The sequence below is a fragment of the Lepidochelys kempii genome, chromosome 4 (assembly GCF_965140265.1).
Source record: "Lepidochelys kempii isolate rLepKem1 chromosome 4, rLepKem1.hap2, whole genome shotgun sequence".
Lineage (NCBI taxonomy): Eukaryota > Metazoa > Chordata > Testudines > Cheloniidae > Lepidochelys > Lepidochelys kempii.
Genome location: NC_133259.1, coordinates 60581173 through 60603761, shown reverse-complemented (window position 1 = coordinate 60603761; position 22589 = coordinate 60581173). Strand labels below are relative to the sequence as shown.

General features: G+C 40.4%; 1 protein-coding gene across 2 annotated transcripts in view; it reads right to left on the bottom strand.

Moving 5' to 3' along the window:
* Positions 1-16901, bottom strand: part of GUCY1B1 (guanylate cyclase 1 soluble subunit beta 1) — a 63203-nt gene extending 46302 nt beyond the window's left edge. Inside the window, exons 1-2 of one of the 2 annotated variants that reach the window (XM_073341438.1) lie at positions 16751-16901; positions 16168-16241 (exon numbers count right to left, since the gene is read on the bottom strand). In XM_073341438.1, the coding sequence (XP_073197539.1) occupies positions 16168-16241; positions 16751-16753 (77 nt within the window). In that variant the 5' untranslated portion in view covers positions 16754-16901. Of the gene's footprint in view, positions 1-16167; positions 16242-16750 lie in introns of those variants that run through there. The other variant, XM_073341439.1, reaches the window with a different exon arrangement.
* Positions 16902-22589: the final 5688 nt, after the last annotated feature.

The window sequence follows — 22589 nt, the reverse complement described above, 5'->3', positions numbered from 1 at the left end:
GGATCATTCATACAAACAACAATTCTTGATGAGATTCAAAATGCCAAGTATTTTTCAATCATTGTTGATGCCACTCCAGATTATTCTCACAAGGAACAAACTACTATGGTTATTTGAGATGTTAAGATTGTAGACAGCTGAAAATTTTCAGTTGAAGAAAGGTTTATTTTGTTTGATAATTTCATGAGAAAAACTGGAAAAGAAATTGCTGCTCGAGTACTAGCAATTCTAGAAGGTTTTAAATTAGATTTTCAAGTCTGCATTGGTCAAGTCTATGACAATGGATCTAATATGGCTGGGAAGTACAAAGGTGTACAAGCAGTTCTGCTTGAGCATAATTCAAACTGTATCTTCTCCAGCTGTGGAAACCACACAGTAAACCTTGTAGGTGTTGACTGTACTGAATCATACAAAGAGGCAATTACTTACTTTGGAACTGTTCAGCAAATGTACAATCTCTTCAGTAGCAGTTGACAAAGGTGGGAAATTCTGAAGCAATATCTTACTGTTTCACTGCATGGGATGTCCAAAACTAGATGGTCTGCACGGATTGATGGTGTTTAACCAGTTGCGTAGCATTTGAATTCAGTGAGAAAGGCTTTAAATGAGCTTGAATCTCTCAATCTCACTGCACAGGCTTGAACTGAACTTCAGTCTATTCAGAAACACATGTCCAAATTTGAATGCATTCTGATGTCATCTTTGTGGATGAAGCTACTTACAATGATCCACCAAAGTAATCTGGTAATTGAAGCACGCAATGGTACACTTGATGTTGAGAGGGATAACACTGAAAGTCTTATCAATGACATTCAACAGATTCGTGAACATTGGGATGCGATCCTGACTGAGTCCAAATTTGTAGCACAGAATACTGGCATTTCATCGGAGTTCTCCACCAATCGCAATTTACCTACTGAATGTGATGCCGAGCAGCATTATAGTGTCAGTGTCTTCCTTGTCGTCATTGACACTATTCAATCACGTCTTACACATCAATTTGAGTCACTGCAACTAATTTGCACCCTTTTGGGGTTTCTTTGGCAGTTCAACAGATTGAGTAATGAACATCTACTTTCTGCAGCTGAACAATTTCAGCAACAGTACAACAAAGAAATCTCAAAAGATCTCAGTGACAACGTCATCTTCCTCAAATGAATATATTCCACAAACTTTAAATTGGATTGCAACCCAAACGAATTGCTTCAAGAAATACTCAAATTTGGACTCTCTGGGGTGTTTCCTAATGTCACAATTGCATTGTGTATTTTCTGTCGGTTTGCCTGCATCAGTGGCTTCAGGTGAATGCACCTTCAGCGTGTTGAAGCAGGTAAAGAACTACTACCATTCAACTATGGGAGAAGAGCATTTGAATGGGCTCACCATGCTTAATATCAACTCTGACTTTGCACAAAAGCTAGATTTTTCCACAATAATTAGTGTATTTACACAGAAAAAGGCAAGAAAAGCATTTGTTAAATAAAAAAATATTCAAATTATATCTCACTCTTTTTTTGGTGCCTTATTTTGTTTTCATGTGTCATCATTTATTATTTTTTATTTTGTCTAGGGGCCTCAAAAGCTGGACCTCTGAGAGGGCCTGCCTACAGTCTTCACCCTAGTTTCAACTGGACCCAGTCTCTCCTCTCTAAGGGACTATCCCTTTCTTTAAAGTCCTTTTCTTTCACTGCAGTCCCAAGTTGGGCAAAGCCCCTCCTTTCTAGGGATCTATCTTTCTGCTGTCCCACCACTTCTTGCTTGAAGTTTGGCCTTCTCCACAGACCTGTTTCCCCACTGGTGTTTTCTTCCCTACTGACTCAGGGCCCCACAGGAGCCATCTTACTCTGCAATGTCTGCAACCATCTGTCAACACCCACCTGCAGCACCTTCTCTTTCTCTCCAGGCCTCTTCCTTATCTACCACAGGCCTGACTGGGACACCTGGCCTTCCTCATTATCCCCACTTGGGGAGAGGAGTTGGCTATGTCACAGGCAGGGTGGGCCCACCTCCCTTTAAAGGCACCAGCCACCCTGTGACAGTATTTAATATATGGCTCTGGTAACTCCAAATTCGGTAAACTAGTTTGCTGGAAATTTTTCACACCACCATTTCTCCCTGAGAATTCTTGTCTGCCAAATATAAGACCTGCCCCTGCAAGAGGCAGAGCACCTCTTTGCCTGGAGCAACACACATGATGAATCATTATAACACCTGACCTGTGATAAAACATTGGCAACTTTTCTTAAGGCCATTCTTAAAAGCCCTTATTCACATGAGGAGGATTGAACTCTTAATCACTGTGAGCCTAATTCAGAGTCCATTGAAGTCAGTGAGAATCTTTCCACTAGCTTCAATGGGCATTGGATCAAGCCCTGGAAACCCTTCATAATATAGCCAGACTCCTTTGGTGATTCTACAGCTACTCTTTGTAGTGATTATAAAGTGTGAACGCTTAATAGTTATTCCTGTTTTGAAATGTTTTATTAGTATAAGGGATATTCCCTGTACATGTCACGGGAAAATGCTGCTAGAATTAGTAACTATTTTCAAATGGCAAACTCAGTGTAATGGTGCCGCTTGTATATTTGTGGAGGCCTTTTTGCCTGGCAAATTCATAGCAATGTAGGCTATCTAATAATAAATTTGCTTGAGGGTACTAGTTTCAATAATGCTGCAACATATTTGGCTACTATTTCAATATTTACATACTGCATACTTTTAGCTTACCCTTTACTAATCAAAACTATGCAATACACTTTACAGCATGACCTCAGTATTACAGCTTTCCTTCACCTCTAAGTACATCAACCTGTTTTTAAACAATACTAATTGAATTATTGTAAAAGTGGGTAGATTAATGGATCTGCCAGCATAACAAGTACAGTACAAGCAATGCCAATTTTCACATGAATCTCAGTCCACTAGGATTGGGATGAAAACACTAGCATATGCACATGGACCAGTGAACAGCAACAAGATGGTAAAGACTGTCTATCAAAATTGAACAGGACAAACCATTACCGAAAGTCCACACCCTCCTCATCCAATTACCAGTCCCCTGAGCCACCAAATCACCCACATTTTTAATATTACCAATTGAAAAGTCATACCTTATTTAAGTGTAACATTGAGAAAATTTACTATATTGTTTGGAAACCAGTGTACATAATACTTGAAGTCAGGCAGTATGATCTAGGGCAATATGATGTACTGTACAAACCTCTGGATGAGGAGCCTGGAGGCCTGGGTTCTATTTCCACCTTTGCCACTGACCTGCTGTGTGACCTTATGCAAGTCACTTTACCTCTTTCTGTGTCTCCAGTTCTCCTCTTATCCCAGTGGTTCTCAATCTGCAGCCCACTTGTGGCCCAATCGGCACACAGCTGCGTTCCACGTGACATCCTCAGGGCCATACAGGTGGTATAGATACATTGTGTGGATGTGGCCCACATAACACATAGAGAGCTCTGCATATGCGGCCCACGATGGTAAATAGGTTGGGCACCACTACCTTACTCTTTGTCTATCTTGTCTATTTAGATTGCATGCTATTCAGGCCAGGGACTGTCTTTCACTATGTTTGTCCAGTGCCTAGTACAATGGGGCCCTGATCCCAGCTGAAGCCACTAGGTGCTATGGAATAATCAATAATAATTTGATTTCAAACTAAGCAGACAAATAGCATAATCTTAAAATGATTCTGTTAAAGGACATGTTCACAGCAGACCACCTTCATAGAATGTTGTATAGTCAGCCAGGAAATTCAAAACCGCTTAAGGTTCTATTTGGTACCCTAGTTCCACCCATGAGCTTTCAATTGACCTCTACTGAAGTTCTGTACAAAGATCATGGGAAGAGCTGGATAGAAAATTCGGAATATTCAACATTTAATTAAAACTGGGCAGCACCTTCCTTCAATAATTTTGCTGAAATATTTATCCCCATTTTTGACCAGCTCTAATTGTGAACAATAGTTAGTATAACAGTGATAACTTGGAAATTTTACGCAAATTGTAGGATCTGACCACAGAGGTATTAGCAGTGGTAAACGTGGTGATTTCTTAAGAGACTGGCTGGAAACCAGCCAGTAGCAACAATATCTGGCGAACTCACAAGTGCAGCTGTGGTTGATTTCTTAGCAAGTTAGCGGCATTATAGTAGCAAACTTTTAACTTTTATATTGTGCTTTTCTTTGAAAACAGCTTCCAAGCCAAACAGAAAAAGAACAGCAACATGATTTACGATTTATGTCACCTTTACATTTCTAAAAACAAAAGAAGGGTGTACTTCATTCCTAACTAGGGGAACGTACTAAACTTCAAAAACTACAGTAGACAGACGCTCTCACTTCTTGCCCAAACTGACCCCCAAGATAGGCCTCATTTATTATTGCTCTGAACTTGGATAACAATTTACACCATTACAAAATGTTACCAGATCAGATAACCAGCAGTTTATACTTACTTTACACTAATTTTTCACTCGGGTAAAAGGCTAGACAAATTGTGGTGAAACAGAGACTCAGACTTATGGTCTTCTGAGGTTCATTAGTGCCGTTCCCACCAACCCCTCGCCCCCTCCCCCATAAATCATCCAGGACAATCTGAAAAGGGAAAGGTCAGCCCGGTATGCAATAGGGAGAAAAAAATAACTTGCCTACTATGCTGTAGAAGATAACAGAGCTGGCAGAGGACTCATATAAGGCTTGACTGTGATCCCATTCAAGTCAATGGAAAAGATTCCAGTGATTAGAATGATGCAGTATCAAGCCCTAAATGAGCCTTGCTTCAAATTGATCTAAAGGGAAAGAGAGAAGGAAATTAAGGGTCTTTCATGCCTTTCTAGCAGCACAGAAAAACTAATGTCTCCAGGTGCCCCTGAACCTGCAACATGGATCCTTTGAAAATGTGTCCCATTGTAAGGGCAGTTTTCTGTTTGAAAACATATTCCCATTATTAGATTCATTGTCAATGTTAATAATATACAAAGATGGATGAAGACTTAACATTTGGACAAAAACTGTCTTTAAAAAATGAGAATTTCCACTTTGAATTTTTAAAAAAAATTAAATTACTGATTTCATGTATTTTTATTTCACTTGTAGAACATAATAGGTTTACACTGCAAAGCACAATGAGACATGACCTAGAACAAATTCATTTTTGCTTAGTACAGAGATCTTAATTAGCACGCATGGCAAGAGACTTGCTATTAGCATGAAGCTTTAGGATCTTGAAAACATAAAGGTATTATTTGCTTTCTTTTGGCTGGAGGAAAGGAAAAGTTTGCCATCCATGAAAGACCTTAGAAGTAGCTTAGTCTGCCAAGATCTCATCCTACATTGTTTCTTATATATGTGTCTCTTACATATTTGGTATTTCATACACAAGGTGGACTTTTAATGTATTTTTTGCTGTGGGTCTGCTGAATTCAAAGGTAATTAGAATAAATTATAGTTAAGTGAACAGTTGCTTCTGTCGGATACCCTTTTATCTTTTGATTTCTGTACTTGCCATCCAATTGTGTCCTATCATGAAGCTGAAAATAAAAATAAAACCTTTCTTTGATCAAAAAAATTATTTAGAGAATAGTTACTTATATTTTGCTTTCAGCTAAATAATTATAAAATATTATCAATATATTTAGGAAAAATGGTGGTACAAATCTGCTAGAAATAAATATTTTATTTTCTGAAGCTGTGCAGGCTTTTCTGTGACATGACATGTACTATACAACCTTGAACAATTTTATTGTTTAGAAGCCTCTGATCTCCTTTACAGATCATCTCGTAAACTGAAAACGCAACTGTATCTCTTCCTATCTAGACTGTGGTCCTGAGAGCATACACTGTGTATATCACCTTAAACACCTCACATAGAACAACATTTCCAAAATCACTCCTAGAAGTTTTTGCACAGTAGGTATTGTTTCTATTGGGATTTTTGCCACCATTGTGCTTCACTATTCCTGGTTTTCCATGGATGCTGTGAAGTAATTTCCAAGGATGGAAAAAATGCTCATCGGACTGACTACACTAGACAAAATGACCTTAATGATGTAATAATGCCCTTAGACATTGGGCATGATTCTGATTTCACTGACAATGGAGTAAATCGAGAGTGAGTAACAAGTAACTGCAGTAAAGTCAATGGAATTACACAAGTGTAAAACTAAAACTAGCATAAGTGGCATCAGGACCTTTGCTTCATACCAAATGCATTCTTTAACATTTAAATGATACAATTACTGACTGATGTATTACCTCAGAGATTATCTGTATCTTTTTTACACTAATCATCTTCCTTTCAGATGGTTCACTGGGGCACATTGTTAAGACATATCAAAAGTATTGATCTACAGAAAAACCAAAAGACCTTTGTGTATTCTAGATGGTCTGAAGAGATTTTAAACATTCAGTTGGGAAAAAAACATAAATTACCATGAGCCACAAGATGAAATAAAATGGGAATCTGTCCAGAAAGCTGACTTTCTGCGTAAAGTAAATTGGTGTCTTTATAGATTTCAGAACTCAGAGTTGCTTCCCAGGTCTATGGACTGGAGATGAGAATGTTTAATGTAGACTTTCAAAACAAGATAATCCTAGGAGATACAGTCAACTGTAACAAATTTACAAGCTGCATATTACTACGCCAAATACTAAACATACGATAAAGAATACAAAGCCCGTATTATTTTGCTTCCTTTACACAAGTTGACTGAAAGGAAGGGCTTTCGTAAGCATTTCATTTGTAATAATGATGTATTTCTAGCACTTTTTATCCCAATAGATCTCAAAACACTGCACAAACTGTGGGCTAAAATATCCCCCTACACAATGAAACCCAGGAGATGGAGCGAGATGATGCAAAAATCTCTGGCTCATATTATGCCATCATTTCTTTTTTTTAGCAGAAATGAACAGGAAGTTAAAAATCAGATCTGCCCTTCACAAGATTCCCCTAATGGAGTTTCCTTCGATGGAGAGTCAACTTCTTAATGTTATGGGTTTGTTATATGAAAAGAATCAGTTTACTCTTAACATTCAGGGGTTCTTGTTAATTAATCTTTGGAATAATATGAATGAAAGAGTTTCATTTATGAATTTAACTGGCTATCCATTAGTGCCACTTAAATCACTATTTGAAAGATAACTCATTAAATGTTAAAAGGGATAATGGGAAAAAATGTATTCCTCTATTGGCCTTTCAGTAATGAAGATTTCATCCTGAATTATCTTTCAAACACAAATGAAGTCAATTCAGTATCATCTTTTTTACACACTTATGGCTTTTCCAAAACCATTATGATCATGCCTGACTGAATAATTACTATGTCTGCCTTCTGCACTATGGAAACCCATACAATTGTAAGGGTGCCATGAAAAATCAATTTTCCACAACTTTTTGCAGACCACTGCAGTTAACTATATTAATTATATTAAGCCTGGACATATTTTGGTTTTTTTTAATTAGGTCCTATATTATTCCAAAATAAATATGGACTTTAAGCCTAATCTATAGAGAAAGAGTTTATTCTTTCATCAATGTGCACTGATAGCAGACAATTAAGAATAATTAACATTGTAGGTATGCAGTGCCTTTGATCTTTACAAAGCAATTTACAAATCTTGACTACTGTGTGCAGTTCTGGTGGCCCCAACTCAAAAAAGATGTATTGGAATTGGAAAAGGTACAGCGCATGAGAGCCAGAATGATGAGGGGTGTGGAACACCTTCCATAAGAAGAGAAATTAAAAAATACTGGGACTGTTCAGCTTAAAAAAAGACAACTAAGGGGGGATCTGATGGTGGAGACCTATATAGTCAGGACTGGTGTGGAGAAAGTGAATAAGGGAGTGTTATTTACCCCTTCTCATAATACAAGAACCAGGGGTCACCAAATCAAATTTATAGACAGCAGGTTTGAAAACAAACACAAGAAAGTACCTCTTCATACAACCCACAGTCAACCTGTGGAACTCAATACTAGGAAATGTTGTGAAGGCCAAAAGTATAAATGGGTTCCAGAAAGAATTAGATAAGTTCATGAAGGATAGGTCGATCAATGGTTATTAGCCAAGATGGTCAGGAACGCAACCCCATGCTCTGGGTGTCCCAAAGCCTCCAACTGCCAGAAGCTGGGACTGGCAGAGACAGGATACTGGGTTAGATGGAGCATTGGTCTGACCCAGTATGACTGTTCTTATGTTCTAGAAGCAAATGTTCTTTCTTTAGCTACATGGGTGTATGAACATACGAGACTGGAAGTAGAGAACCTCTTCCGTAGAGTGTAACAGAACACCAAGTAGAAGACAAGATAAGACATTAGCCCGGACTCAAAAAATTAGTGGTGGGACTCTGCCAAGCTCCACCCACTCATAACTCCTAAATGAGATGCCACTCACAGCAGATTGTGCAGAGCTTCATATTTATTGATTTATTTATTATTATTTATTATTACATAGTGCTAAGCATTATAAAAACATATTGTAAAAGGATGGTCCCTGCCCCAAAGGGTTTATAGTCTAGTTAATATGACTGTTCATCTCTTCTTATGGGCTTTAATCAGCAGTGAAACTGTTAACAATGTAATGATATAAACTGTTGTCATTAGGCTTCAGAGTGAATGACCCTCTGTAAATAAACTGGGGCTGTTCATGACTTTGTTACAGCTTTCTTTCCAGATTGCTTCTTGCAGCCTCAGGCAAACATCATTGCATTGTTCTACATCTGGTTCATTTTTAAAGGTTTTCTTCACTCTTGGAGACAAGTTTTTTAAATTAAGTCTTAAATTCTAGGGGACAAGAGGCATCTACAAGGGAACATTTATCAGTTTGCCATACTGCCACAGAATGGCTAATTTCAAACACTGACCAGCATGATGAGCTTTGGCTGCAAGCATGCACTAAAGGAGAACACATTCTGTTCTCTGGAGCATCAGTAAGGTCTTCTCCAAAGCACATTCCTTCAAGTCTCCCTGAGCCATCTTGATGCTAATACTGCACTCAGACCTATATGCAGTGTGGTTTCAACAAGGCAGAAGGGTGTGGGTGTGTGTGTGTTTATATATATATAGAGAGAGAGAGACACACACACACACCCTTCTGCCTTGTTGAAACAATATATATATATATAAAAGCCTATGTTATAAGATTATTAATAAAGTTGCAAAGCCAAAAACTAAAAAGTTAGGAAATACTAGAATTAAGGTTACCTGTGCAATTCGGCATATGCATTATGACACTGTCTTTAATTACATGATCACATACTATTTTTTCCAAAGGGCCCCTGGTTCATTCAGTGCACAGGACTGATGGTGCTCAATTACTGAGTAGCTATTCGATATTTTGTTTTCCCACATTGTTCAATGTGTGGTTCAGGCCTTACTTTTTTCACAGTATTCAAACACTGCTCTGAATAAAGACTTAGTAATTTCCTCATGGGCCTTTCTATGAGGTCACCACTATAATATAGGAGTGATTCACAAACATTAATGAATTTATCATCACAACATCGCACTTAAGAAAGGCAGTAGGTAAAGGCAGTAGGGGACTGGCAGGACTCGAGGCTTCAACCACAGGCGGGCTCTGGATGCCCAATCTGAGACACTGGGATATGATTTGCATCAGTGCTGAACACTCATAGCTGTAATGGAAGTCAATGGGAGCTGAGTTTGAGCATATAAAAATCCATATAATGTTAAGGAGTACTTGTGGCACCTTAGAGACTAACCAATTTATTTGAGCATAAGCTTTCGTGAGCTACAGCTCACTTCATCGGATGCTGCCACAAGTACTCCTTTTTGTTTTTGCGAATACAGACTAACACGGCTGCTACTCTGAAACATATAATGTTAAGTACACTGAAAAATCTGATCATATGGGGTCTCAAATTTGGCACCCAAAATTAGCGGAAACTTCAGACTTCAATCTCTATCTCAACTCCCTATCTGTAAAATGGAGGTAATAACACTCCCTCACTTCCCAAAGGTTTTATAAAAATTAATTAATTAACGTTTGTGAGGCACTCAGTTAATATAGGTTTCAGAGTAGCAGCCGTGTTAATCTGTATCCGCAAAAAAAAAGAAAAGGAGTACTTGTGGCACCTTAGAGACTAACAAATGTATTTGAGCATAAGCTTTTGTGAGCTGCAGCTCACTTCATCGGATGCATGCAGTGGAAAATACAGTGGGGAGATTTATATACACAGAGAACATGAAACAATGGGTGTTACCATACACATTGTAACAAGAGTGATCAGGTAAAGTGAGCTATTACCAGCAGGAGAGCAGGGGGGTGTGGAGGGGAACCTTTTGTACTGATAATCAAGGTGGGCCATTTCCAGCAGTTGACAAGAACGTGTGAGGAACAGTGGGGCGGGGGGGGGGGTATAAACATGGGGAAATAGTTTTACTTTGTGTAATGACCCATCCACTCCCAGTCTTTATTCAAGCCTAAGTTAATTGTATCCAGTTTGTAAATTAATTCCAATTCAGCAGTCTCTCATTGGAGTCTGTTTTTGAAGTTTTTTGTTGAAGAATTGCCAGTTTTAGGTTTGTAATTGAGTGACCAAAGAGATTTAAGTGTTCTATAACTGGTTTTTTAATGTTATAAGTTTTGATGTCTGATTTGTGTCCATCTAGGACAATTTAGGGCAAAAATTAACCTTAACACTGGCATTTCCTAACTTTTGACTTCTTGACTTTGCAACCTTAATACTGTCCGTGTAGCATAGCTTTGTGTGTGTAATAAATACTGCATTTTGCCTTACTCTTTACTGCTTATGCATTGGTATATATAAAAAAATTGTTGAGTTTTGCAGCTTATTCCTTACCTGAAGTCATTTCTCTGAAGTGTTCACAACTGTTTTTTTTGAGATAATCATCATATCAATTGTGAGCATTGACTGTTGTGACATGAGGGTGCCTATTGCCAACCTACTCCTATCTCCACACAATCCATCAGTGGTAGCCAGGTACAGTGCACTTTTCACTAGTATTCACACCCTAGGAGGAATGAAATTTCTCGAGGGCTCCAGTGACAGCACAGATCCTCTGAAGCCCCTCCAGTGAACAGAGAGAAAACTTGCAAGATCAATCTATAGTTCAAATGCTCACTAAGCGATTTGGGGTGGGACTGATTTTTGTTCTGGGTTTGTACAGCACCTAGCACAATGGAATCCTGGGCCATAACTAAGGATCCTAGGTGCTACTATTACTGCTAATATTAATAAAAAATTCACTTTGAATGTTCTTCTTTTCTTCTTTGCTGCTGTGTGCATAGGACTCCTATCAATGTTACTAAGAATTCTCCATTCTGACTGGCATCAGATTAGACCCATTTTGGTGGAATCTGCAATAATTAACAGTCCATCTAATTTTCAATTCAAACTCCAGTTAAATAATAATATAGCAGTTTTTATGATGGAATTTCAGGCAAAAATATTAGCTATTGGGTGGTATGGTGGCTTTAGAAGTTGGCTGAGAGACAGCACTGAAAATGTGAGACAGTGGCTTTCTCATGGGACAATGGCAGAATGGTAACATCACCACAAAACACCTCAGGTAAGATGACATCAGTTCACACTGGGAAGTTTTTAAACATTTCTGGAGAGGAGCAGATTGGTTTAAGTCTTAATTTGGGGCTAGTTGTAATTTGGGACTACCATACAAAGGACTATTAAATGAGTCCACTAATTAGCAGGCAACCCAAACCCTGAGTCTGGGCAAGCAGAGCCCTTGCATCCATTTATTTCCCCACCACACAGTAGGTAGGCAAAGAGGGGCAGGGAATGGCTGGAGCCTTGGCTCCATTGCAAATGCTGAGCACTGGGGAAGCAAATTATTACCCCTACTCCCCGGATCAAGGTGGGGAGCTGGGAGGGAACTGTGGTTCCTGGGATCACAGTAACACACCACCACTTGCTATGTACATATTGTGACACACGCTTGTTCTTAGATTTTCTTTTCTAGGGGGTCTAGTACAGTATAACCAGATGTTTAGCAGCAGCCTTTTGCAATCAGGCCAGGCTTCTACCTCTGGTCTACTTTTTCTGTACTCACCAGGTCATGTAACCTTGTTTTACGGTAGTCTTTAGCACAGAAATAGAAAGAAGACAGAGATTTCATTTGAATAACTTCCTTCACCTCCAGGCAATACACTTCGCTTAATTTCACAGAGCCAGGTATTTCAAGACCTGCTATTTGGGAAGAGGAACACTTATTCTGCATTAATTTTAAAGGAGACTCTAAAGGATCTTGTTGTTGTGATGAAGAGTTTTGCTGTGTGTTTTAATAAGACATTTAAAATCTCACTCATATTTTTTTTTTGGAAATCTCACTCACTGAAAGTATCACAGATTGGGGGTCAAGCCTGAGCAAAACCCAGATACAGGAGGCCACAGAGGCACCTTTGATTTGTTTAGATAATCCAGCTCAAAGTCTAACCACAATGGTGGAAGCTCAGGATGGACAATAATTTACATATTCCCTACTGGAATTGTCTTTTTAATATGTGCATGTGCCTATCTTTTTAATATGTTTAATGTGTTGACGTTAAACTCTCTTTAATGTACAATAAAGGACAATAAAGAGCTCATAGGCACTGGTGGTTGTCTGTTTGGCAGTTAGAGTTGCAGTGCAACAAGAAACATACATATGAAAGACTGTCAAAAACAACAGGATGGCACCGTCTATAGACATCATGGGTTAAATATTCAGTGCAATAAGTAGCAATTCTCATCAACATGATGGAAGTTATAGTACAAATTCCTGTATACCAAGCTGAAAACACATACCCAAATGTGAAGATTACCCCATGACAGCAAAGGGGTAAATCCCGATGAGCTCATTTGTTTCTAGCAGCGGGTAACTAGAGAAAGGTATAAATGGCCACACCAGATCTGAAATGGTCTTCTACATGTAACAATGACAAAAATAAGGAGTCTGAAATCTATTCTTCTTCTGAGAAGGGGAGAAAAACACCAAAAGCCTCTAAATATAAAAAAGAACTAGAGCCCTAAATATCAGTTTATTTAGCATGAAAACCCCTGTATGCAGAATAATACAACGTTGGTCTGCACACAGTGAATCATTTGTTCCATATACAGAGTCAACTTCTTCAGAAGAAATGAATTGAAAAAGTAGACTAAAATGGCAAACATGACAGAGACCATGTAACTTTTAGTGAGCAAAGGAAAATATTATCTAGGAACATGCTTACTTCATTTTAAGGACAATCTGCTGCACCAATGTTCATCGACTTCATGAAGACTTTCCCCCATGTGGACATTACTCTCCTATCTCAACATACTCAGCTGAGTCCGTACAAGGAAGGTGGCATGACCCGTTCCAGGAAACTACTGAAAAACCCCAGATTCTGAATTTTATGAGTACCAGGAAGAGAACATTTATAAAACAGAAGTAGAATTAGCTCCCATAAATACTAAGGTGGGGAAGCCAATGGAAGCTCTATAATTTGGGATTACATTCTATCAGACAGATTTCAGACTTTTCATCTTTTTTCTGCGTTCAACTTCTGATCTTTTTATTTGGGATCTGCCATGTTAGTTCAGTAAAGCAAGGTTCCAGTGTTTCTCTGAAATTGTTTTTTATTATTATTAATATTATTATTTTGTCATTCCAGTTCTTTATTAAAAATCAAGCCAGATTTCCACAGTAATATCAATTTGTAATCTGTCAGATCTCACCAAAACCTACTTCAGTTGCTTTATAAGTTTAGTTTAGTTTCTCTTTATAGAATCCCTTGTTTCATAAAAAAGTATGGTATGTTTTGAGTGTCTTCTGTTTTATAGGTGGATACAAAAGTACAGAGCTAATCTTCCTGAGAGTTCCACTGTGTGTCATTTGCATGCCTCCTTTTTCAGTAACCCAAATTATGAGGCTGATGGTGGTTGCAAAGAAATGTTGAAGAGCTGTTTGAAGGCCAGGAGTGTAATTGTGTCAATGTTTTGATGATAATGGTGTCAGCAAAATGTCAGTCTTACAACAGCATCAAAAACTCATGAATCATTTTCTCTTCCATTTCTACAGGCAAAGCTTCATTCAATGGCACATTTGATCTTGATGATTCTAACGAAAACAATGTTCTGCATGCTCTGAGATGAACACAAATCTTTTCAATTTACTACTTAATGACTCTTCACACACAAAAATTAAAATAACACTAAGGAAATTAGAGTGCCAGTTGAAAGAACCATTCCCCCAAGTAACTGAGGTAAACCTAAAAAATCCTACTCCTCATCCAAAATAACACATTGTGCCCATGTATTAAATTCTGGTTTTCATCTGCTTTTCTAAGATCCAGCATTATCACTAAGCCCAGAGTTAAAGAAGAAATGTCTTACAGGGCAAACTTAAAACTATATCATGCATTTATGAATGCAGAATGTCATGCATTTTACCTGTTTTTCCTATGATTTTGGTTAAGTATCAAAGTAACTGTATTTGTGTTAAACAGAGTTTAACAGTTAACATTCGAGTTAAACAGACTTGGGTTCCTCACAACCCAAGCCATACTTCTGTCCAATCCAGCAGTGAAATCATCATTCAATATTTTGACATAATAATTATTTCCTTGGAAACAAACTAATGTCACTCAAACTAAATTTAGGCTTCCTTGGAGGATCAAACAGAATGAGTTGGGCTCAAGAAAGCTATAATATTATCTTTGATAATATTAATATACAGGAAAATACTAGCCATTTTATACACTATTTCTTATTGTATAAATGTTTTTCTTATTTCAAGTTCAGTGTGAAAGTAATCTGTTAATGTCAGTTTTATATAGTATTTTGTGTTTAATTAAGAAGGTATAAACTACAAATTCCACTTGGATTCCTTCAGGAATTTGCAAGAGATTTAATTGTTGTGTCTACCAAATAGTGACCAGACACCAGAATGTTAGTGGAGTCTTCCCATGTGGTGTCCGAACCCCCTACATACACAATGTCTATTACTCTTATCCAAGAGTCAAAATGGGACCACATTCAGGATCCATGAACAGCAGAGGTCAATTTCATCCCTGGGGCAATTCCATTGAAACCAATGGAGGGAGAATGAGTCAAGCCCCAGCTGAGCTAAAATGAAGCTTTCCCTGAATGAATTTGAAAATGCTGTGCTAACCATGTCAGAGCAAGTAGTTACTTTCTGAAGACTGCTCATAGCTACAGGCAGAAGTATACAACTCTGTATAATTAACAGGTTGTGTCTGCAATATCCATAAGTCCAGATGCAAAAGTGTGCAGGCAAGAAGGGCGTGTGCAAAACACCCAGTTCTTGTGTACTATTGGATGAGCATGATCAGAGAAGTTTGCATGTACTCCCCGACTTGAACATACATATCAGGTGCTTGGTTTACGCAATTCCTGCTGCACACTTTTGTGGATTGACATTGAAAAATGTAATGCTGCATTTAGCACCATGTTAACTGTACAGTACACGGTGGTGGTTGAAAACACTTAACAGTTTGTTTACAAACAAATTGCTAAATTTTGAAAAGAACAAAAACAAACACTTTCTCCTTGCACTGTACATATATCGTGTTCTTCACTGTACGTAGCCTAGCTCAGCAGCCGCGCTGTGTGAAAGGAGGGATCGGGCTGCGAGCGGGGATGCGCTGGAGCCCCTGGACTCTCACCCGGGAGCTCAGCCTGGGATCAGCGCTGGAGGCTCCTGGCGCGGTTGCAACATTCCCACGAGCAACTGAGCTCGGATCGGCCCATTCAGGAGGCTGCGGAGTCTGTGGAACCGACCTTGCTCCTTCCTTCCCACGAACCTGAGCGATGCTGACCAGGAAGCGCCAGCGAGCCGGGAGCTGCCTCTCGCCCCGCGGCCCTGACCCGTGTCCCCCGGGCTGCTGCGGCTGCCTCCGCTCCCTCCCGCCCTGCTCAGGAGCGTGGGAACCAGCCGCGGCTGCCGCTGAGAGTGCCCGGGCGGGGGGATCCCGACGGGGGAAGGGAGCCACGATCCGCAGGGGAAAGATTCCTGCTGCCGCGGGGCCCCCGGGGGGACCCGATGAGGGGCAGGCCAGGGGCGGAGCGGGGCGAACAGCGGGGGCGGGGGGCGCATCTTGCCCCGAGGAGAGGCGGCTCCCGGACAGAGCGAGCGAGCGAGCCGGGGTCTCTCGCAGCGCGCCGGGGGCGGCACTTACTTGATGTCCTCCCAAACCTCCGGGCCGTAATTCCGGATCACCAGCAGCTCCAGGGCGTGATTGACGAATCCGTACTGCGGACACGGAGCGGGGGGGAGAGGGAGGGTCAGTCACGGGGATGCCAGCAGCGAAGGGGGGGGAGCAGGGGACAGTAGAGACCGGGGGGGGGGGTTGCTCATAGGAGCAGTGCGAGGGCGCAGTCATTTGCTGCGGGCGGGCGGGCCGGGGAAGGAGACCAGCACCCCCCTCCCCCGCCCCGCATCCCTTGGTGCGTCCTGGCGCCGATCATCCCGCGGGGGAGAAAATCCCCTACTGAGCATCGCCCCCACAGCGGGGCGCCAGCCCCAGCCGCCTCCCCCAGCGCAGCACCCCACGGGCATCTCCCCCCCCCCCCCCGCCGCCATCACCCTGGCCTGCCCTCCCCTCCACCGCCGCTGCCCCGCGCCCAGCCCATCTCTTGGTTCAGCCTCCCTCCCCACCCCGCGCTATAGCAAGGGCCGTAATCTGAGCCGGCGCCGCGGCACAGGGCCACCCTGAGGAAAGTGCCCCCTGCCGCATCCGCACCCTCCGCCGCCGCGCTCACCATTGCGCCGCCACTCGCTCCCCTCCGCTCGCTGACGCCCCCTCCCCGGCTGCGCTCGGGGACCGTAGCCGCCGCTGCAGCAGAGCCCGAGGAGAGCCGGAGCGCTAGCCACCGCCACCCCCGCTGCGCGCTGACTGCCACCTCCCGACAGCCAATCCGCAGCGCGGCCCAGGGCTGGCTTCCAGTCACAGGCAGAGGAGGGAATTCGGATGCCTCGAGGATGCTGCTCGGCTCGAGCCCCCGAGGGGGAGACAGTCGGAAGCGAAGCGAAGCGCGGCGGTGGGGGGGAGGGGGGAGCAGTGCTGTGGGAGTGGGGGAGGGGGGCAGCAGCCGCAGCGAAACCTTTTGCAACGGGTTTCAAATGCTGCTGCAATGTAAACAGCTAAAGGTGGGCAGCAATGGCTGCAACCTGCTGGTATTTTTGGTTACTGTTCTGGGTAGCTGGGGTTACCTGATTGCTTGACTTGTCTTAATAATAGGCCCTTCTACTGATTGGCTTCTTGAGCTCATGAATGGTAAATATTTAACAAGTGTAGTTTCTCTTGCTTGGGTCCTCCCCACAGAATACATTATTAATGCCAGCATACGTGTGCATGAGAGAAATAGAGAGATATGAGAAACAGAATGCATAAGGGCCTGACCGGATTTAAAGAGCTTAAGGACATGTGTTTGGGATGGCTGCATTACTCAGGAGTAGGGCTACAGTTTTGCCACAGAGGTGGGGGAACAGAAATCGTGAATTTGAATAAGGTCAGTGAAGTCTTGGAAAGGGCTGTAAAAACACATTTGATGAGGCCCCCAAAGGAGGTGGTGTTGCAGCCTGGCACATGGGGCGCAGCTGCACCAAGTGGCAGACACCTTGAGCAGGGAGCTGTTTTTCTCCCCACACTTCTGCTGTGAAATTTACTAAAATTTTCCATGGCAGGAGTGATAATGCCATGTATGAGTTAATGCCCATACATCTTTTATGCCAGCTCACACAGTGATGTACTCTGTGTGTGCCACATGTTATAGGAAAAAAGTATATTGTTAACATAAACACCAAGAAACAGAACCCTCATCCTAAATGTTTCCTAATGTTCTTCTCCACCGGGCATCATCTGTCACATAGTTCTGATTGTATCAGAAAGATCTTTTAACCGCTTATGTTTCTAGATAGGAGACAGTTGGACTGACCTGGCCTGACTGGCTGAGTCAGAAGAATAGCACTGCATTTGTGTTTAGTGTCCTAACAGCTGACACATTATAATAAGAAAAGATACCAAGTGAGACAAATGTGCACATTAGTTTGAATGCCTTTTGTAACGATCAAGAGGTAATTTTGGCAAAGTTGACTTAAATTTAGCCAAAAATGTAAATTTTGTAAAACTGATGTCTTCAAAAAACTGATGTCTTCAAAAACGACAGACCAATAGAAATGTTTCTGCAATTGTTTTAAATTCCAGTGAAAACCCTTAAAAAACTCTTCAGTGTTTGAAAACCAAATATTGCAGCACTAAGAACCTGAAGGAGAAACTGATTATAAATACAAAGTAATAAGCTTCCACTGATTTTCCTATTTCAAGCCAAGTGAAATGCAAAAGATAAACAGCATCAGTGAATAAATAGCAGGTTGCATTTTTAAAATTCTTTCTCTTTTAATAGTCACATGATTCAACAATACATGATTTAATAAGTTGACAGTTTCCCTTTAATTGGCACATGGAAAGAAAAAGTTAAGGAATAGCAGTAACGTTGGAGTTTTGGATACCTGATGGAGGACAACATGCAGGCAGAGTTGATGGTGATGACTGATTGTAGAGCCTAGAAGCCCAGACATGGACTAGAACCCCATTGTGGTTGGCACTGTACAAATAAAGAACAAAAAAGCACTTGGAAATGCAGAATAATGCAGCACTTGGAAAAGTCAGAATATTTCAAACTAGGTTAAAAGGCTCACTTAGATTTAAACACCTCTTATATCTTTAACCTTTATTGTAATGTACAAAATTAAACAGCAGCATGAAACAAAAAAGTACAGAAAGGTCTATTCAAACTAGAAGAGACATTAATGCAATGCCAGAATCTATCTGACAAAGAAGATAATTTAAAGACCTGTGAAGTTTTGGGACAATAGCCAGACCAGATTCCAAAATGAGACTTCTTATAAATGTAATTTATACAAATATAAAATAATGTATGCTTTGAAAAGACTTTTTAAACCATCTGTCTAAAGGAAGTTAAAAAAATAGAAATGGGACAGTGAAAAACAGGATGCTCCTTAATCAAGGAATGCTTTTTCAGCAAAAGGAATAATTGCTGTTTTGTTATACTACTTACCCACAAGCCCTGGAGGCTTTTATGATTACAGTCAAATTAAGGTTAAATAGACTCTCCTCTTGGCAGAAGGATACCAGTTGGGAGAGGATCCAAACAACCAGTCATGGGAGCAAGATTGCTAACCGAGTAAAATCTCTGATGGTTGATATTGAAGAGAAGGAAAAAAAATCAAGTATGAAATTTACAAACCCATTCCTTCCTCATTTCAACCATCACTAGGCTAATAAAAGAACTCTGGGGACAAATCATAAGGTAATGTAATTCTTTGTAGTTCTGTTAACTTCAAGTGCCCTACATCAGCTAAAGATCTGGCCCTTTCTGCTCGAAACAGAGAATCTGGGGAGTTTACTTCTGTTTTTTTTTTAAATAATGCATTATAAATACATCTAAGATATAGCAGGCTTATTGTAGGTGTTATACCATACCAGTATTATACTGTATACATGCTGACCCACTCCAACAGCCCTCAGGTTGAACTTCTTGGGTGAAATCCTGGCCCATTGAAGTCTATAGGAGTTTTGCCATTAACTTCAGTGGAGCCAAGATTTCACCCCTTGTCTTTTTCTATGTAAGTACTATGGTCAAAGTTCAGAAGTCAGTAAAATTAAATAAGGGTAAAACACAATGACATTTATACCCAGAGACATATGTGTGCTTTAAGTTTTGGAATCAAATGTATAGTATAATGAATAATACAGATGACTGGTTTATTGGTCTGAAGATTAAAGAAAGAGCAAAACAGCATGGGATCTTTGCTTGTTAGAACACCAAACTTGGTGCAGTACTCAAAATTTGTGCTTGAAATACAAAATATTTAAATTATCAAGGCAATGTTAATTCTATTTGCTGGATCCAGTGCATCAAAAGCAAAATAAGATGCTAACAAAATGTTATTGCTCAAGACAGGTTTACATTTCTGAGAGAAATTCACAAATTGTAAAGCATTACTTTTTAGTTGCCATTTTTCTTTGGACATTAGAAAAACAGATCTGATACTAGACTACTCTATTCCATTATTGTGACTGGTGAAGTAGCTCTGTTGTGACAAATTATAGGTTATTATCTCTGCTGTCACTGGAACACTGTGTGTTATCATACGACTGAAATATTTTTAGTGATTTTTAAAAAGTTTAAGTATTTTATAATATGCTATTTTTATTTGAAAATAATATTGTCTTAAACACAAAGGGGCATTGCTTCCTTAAGTGGCAACAGCTCCACTTATGTCAATGAAGTTTTGCCACTCCCAGTAGTGAACTTAGCTCACAGGGTCAGTTTTTCAAAAGCAATCTTTAAAACTGAAGTCTTAATTTTCTGGATCAAACACATTTTGCACGATTTTTTTTTAACCTCTAAATTGCTGCATACACAGAAACAGACACGGGAGAGCAAATCACATTTCTACACCCAAATCAGGGTGTTGGTCCTTACATACTAAATTTAGGTGAGTATATAAAGGACTCAGTCCTACAGACATATATATTAGTAACTTTATTCATGAGAGGATGCCTTCTGAAGTCACCTATGTTTATTATGTATGCAGGTGTTTGCAGGATTAGACCCACAGGGAGCTGTTGTAATATATAGGCAAAGTGTATATAAAAAAAGCGAAAACCAAGAAAATTATTGAGGCCTCTTTGAAAATTTGGCCTACTGGAATATGAGGATGGGCATATAGGATCAGAACAGTGGTCTGTCTAGGCCAGTATCTTGTCTCTGTCAGTCCCCAGGAGCAGGTGCCTCAGAAAAAGTGCAAGATACCCTGTAGTAGGTAGTTATGGAATGATCTGCCCCCAGGGGAAGCGTCTTCTGAAACCCAGGGAATTTGAAGTTGGTTTATGGACAAAAACATGAGGGTTTATCTGTTTTCTAAAATAAATGTTTATTCTTCTTTAGATGTTCACATTAACCATACAAATGTCTAATTTCCAGACATACTGTATATAACTTGTAAAATGCACATGACTAGAAACAGACAAAAATCCATGGTCAAATAAATCATCTTCTTTATATCACTTTTTCATGCCAGTCAGGCAATGGATAATGCACATGGCTAATAAAGAAATAAAATATACCTGTGGGCAATGTAAAGGAGGCACAAAATGTTTATATACTGGAAAAGCAACAAAAATGGGGTAGAACTATTCACTTCACATCACATCTGGAGGAGCTCAAACTCCTGGCTAAGAGTTACTGGAAGTGGGAAGTGCCTCCGAATTATTGTCATCCCATTCCCCTAGACCTTTGGTTTTACCAGATTTCCAGGCTAAAAACTCGGTTGAGTTTTTAAGGACCAGCCATACAGCATGGGAATGCAGAGGGAGCATAGCGGCTGCCACTACACCTCAGAAACGGTACAGCGTGTGCTCTTTCCCACGCATTGCATACCCCTTTGGGAGTAGTCCTTGAACTTATGGAGTGCAAGAAATAATGGATGGCCTCTGTGCAGTGGTGTGAGGGGATGTGAATGGAAGACACTAGCTGGTCCATAACATTTACACGTATTTCAATGTGTTTTTGTTGCTACAAAAGCATTATAAAATGCAGCAAATTTTAATAAGCTACATGTTTTAATAAGCTACATGTTTATTCTGGACTTTGCTCTTGCTCTTAAAAACTTCAATAAAAATTCAGCCTTATATGGTACTGTTGGAGTTAGTTTGTTGAGGGTTGTGTTACTTTACCAACAGCAAACCTGCTTTGGCTGTTTCCAAATCACAGTGGGCTGAGCCTTGACATTTGGATTGTCCTAACATATTTCTAAGGGCCTGCAAATATACATTAATTTTGTTAAGATTGGCTCAGAAAGGTTCAGCATTTGTACTGCAGCAAGATGTCATTTAAATTCTGGTTTTTATACTGTTATTGACAAGCTGCAGTGAAAGATGACTTTGATGATAAAGAAAAGTTCCAGATCCCATGCTTCCTTGTACTGGAATAACCCAGTTATGCAAAAGATGGGAAACTGTGAGCTTTCTTTTAAATCTTCCTTCAATGGGGAGTGTCGCAGATCCTCAAATGTATTTAGGTGCTTAGCTCCCATTGAAATCCATGAGTTGTGTACTTAAATACCTTTGAGGATCTGTCTAGTGTTATTTTGACAGGCCAAAGAAGAGCAGTGATAACTCAGAGCCCAATCCACAGCCCACTGAAGTCAATGGAAAGACTCCTATTGACTTCTGTGGGCTTTGGATCAGGCTCTCAGTGGGCACTAACTTAGGAACACAAGAATGGCCATACTGGGTCAGACCAATGGTCTATCTAGCCCAGAATCCTGTCTTCTGACAATGGCCACTGCCAGATACTTCAGAAGGAATGGACAGACTAGGGCAATTATTGAGTGATCCATCCCCTGTTGTCCAGTTCCAGTGTCTGGCAATTGGAGGCTTAGCAATCTTGGCTAATAGCCACTGATGGACCATGAACTTGCACTGCATTCCCTTGCAGCTTTGGTTGGGCAGAGAGAATCTGGTAGCAAGTGGCTAACCCCCTGTATTTAACCTGCCACCGCCTCCCCGCA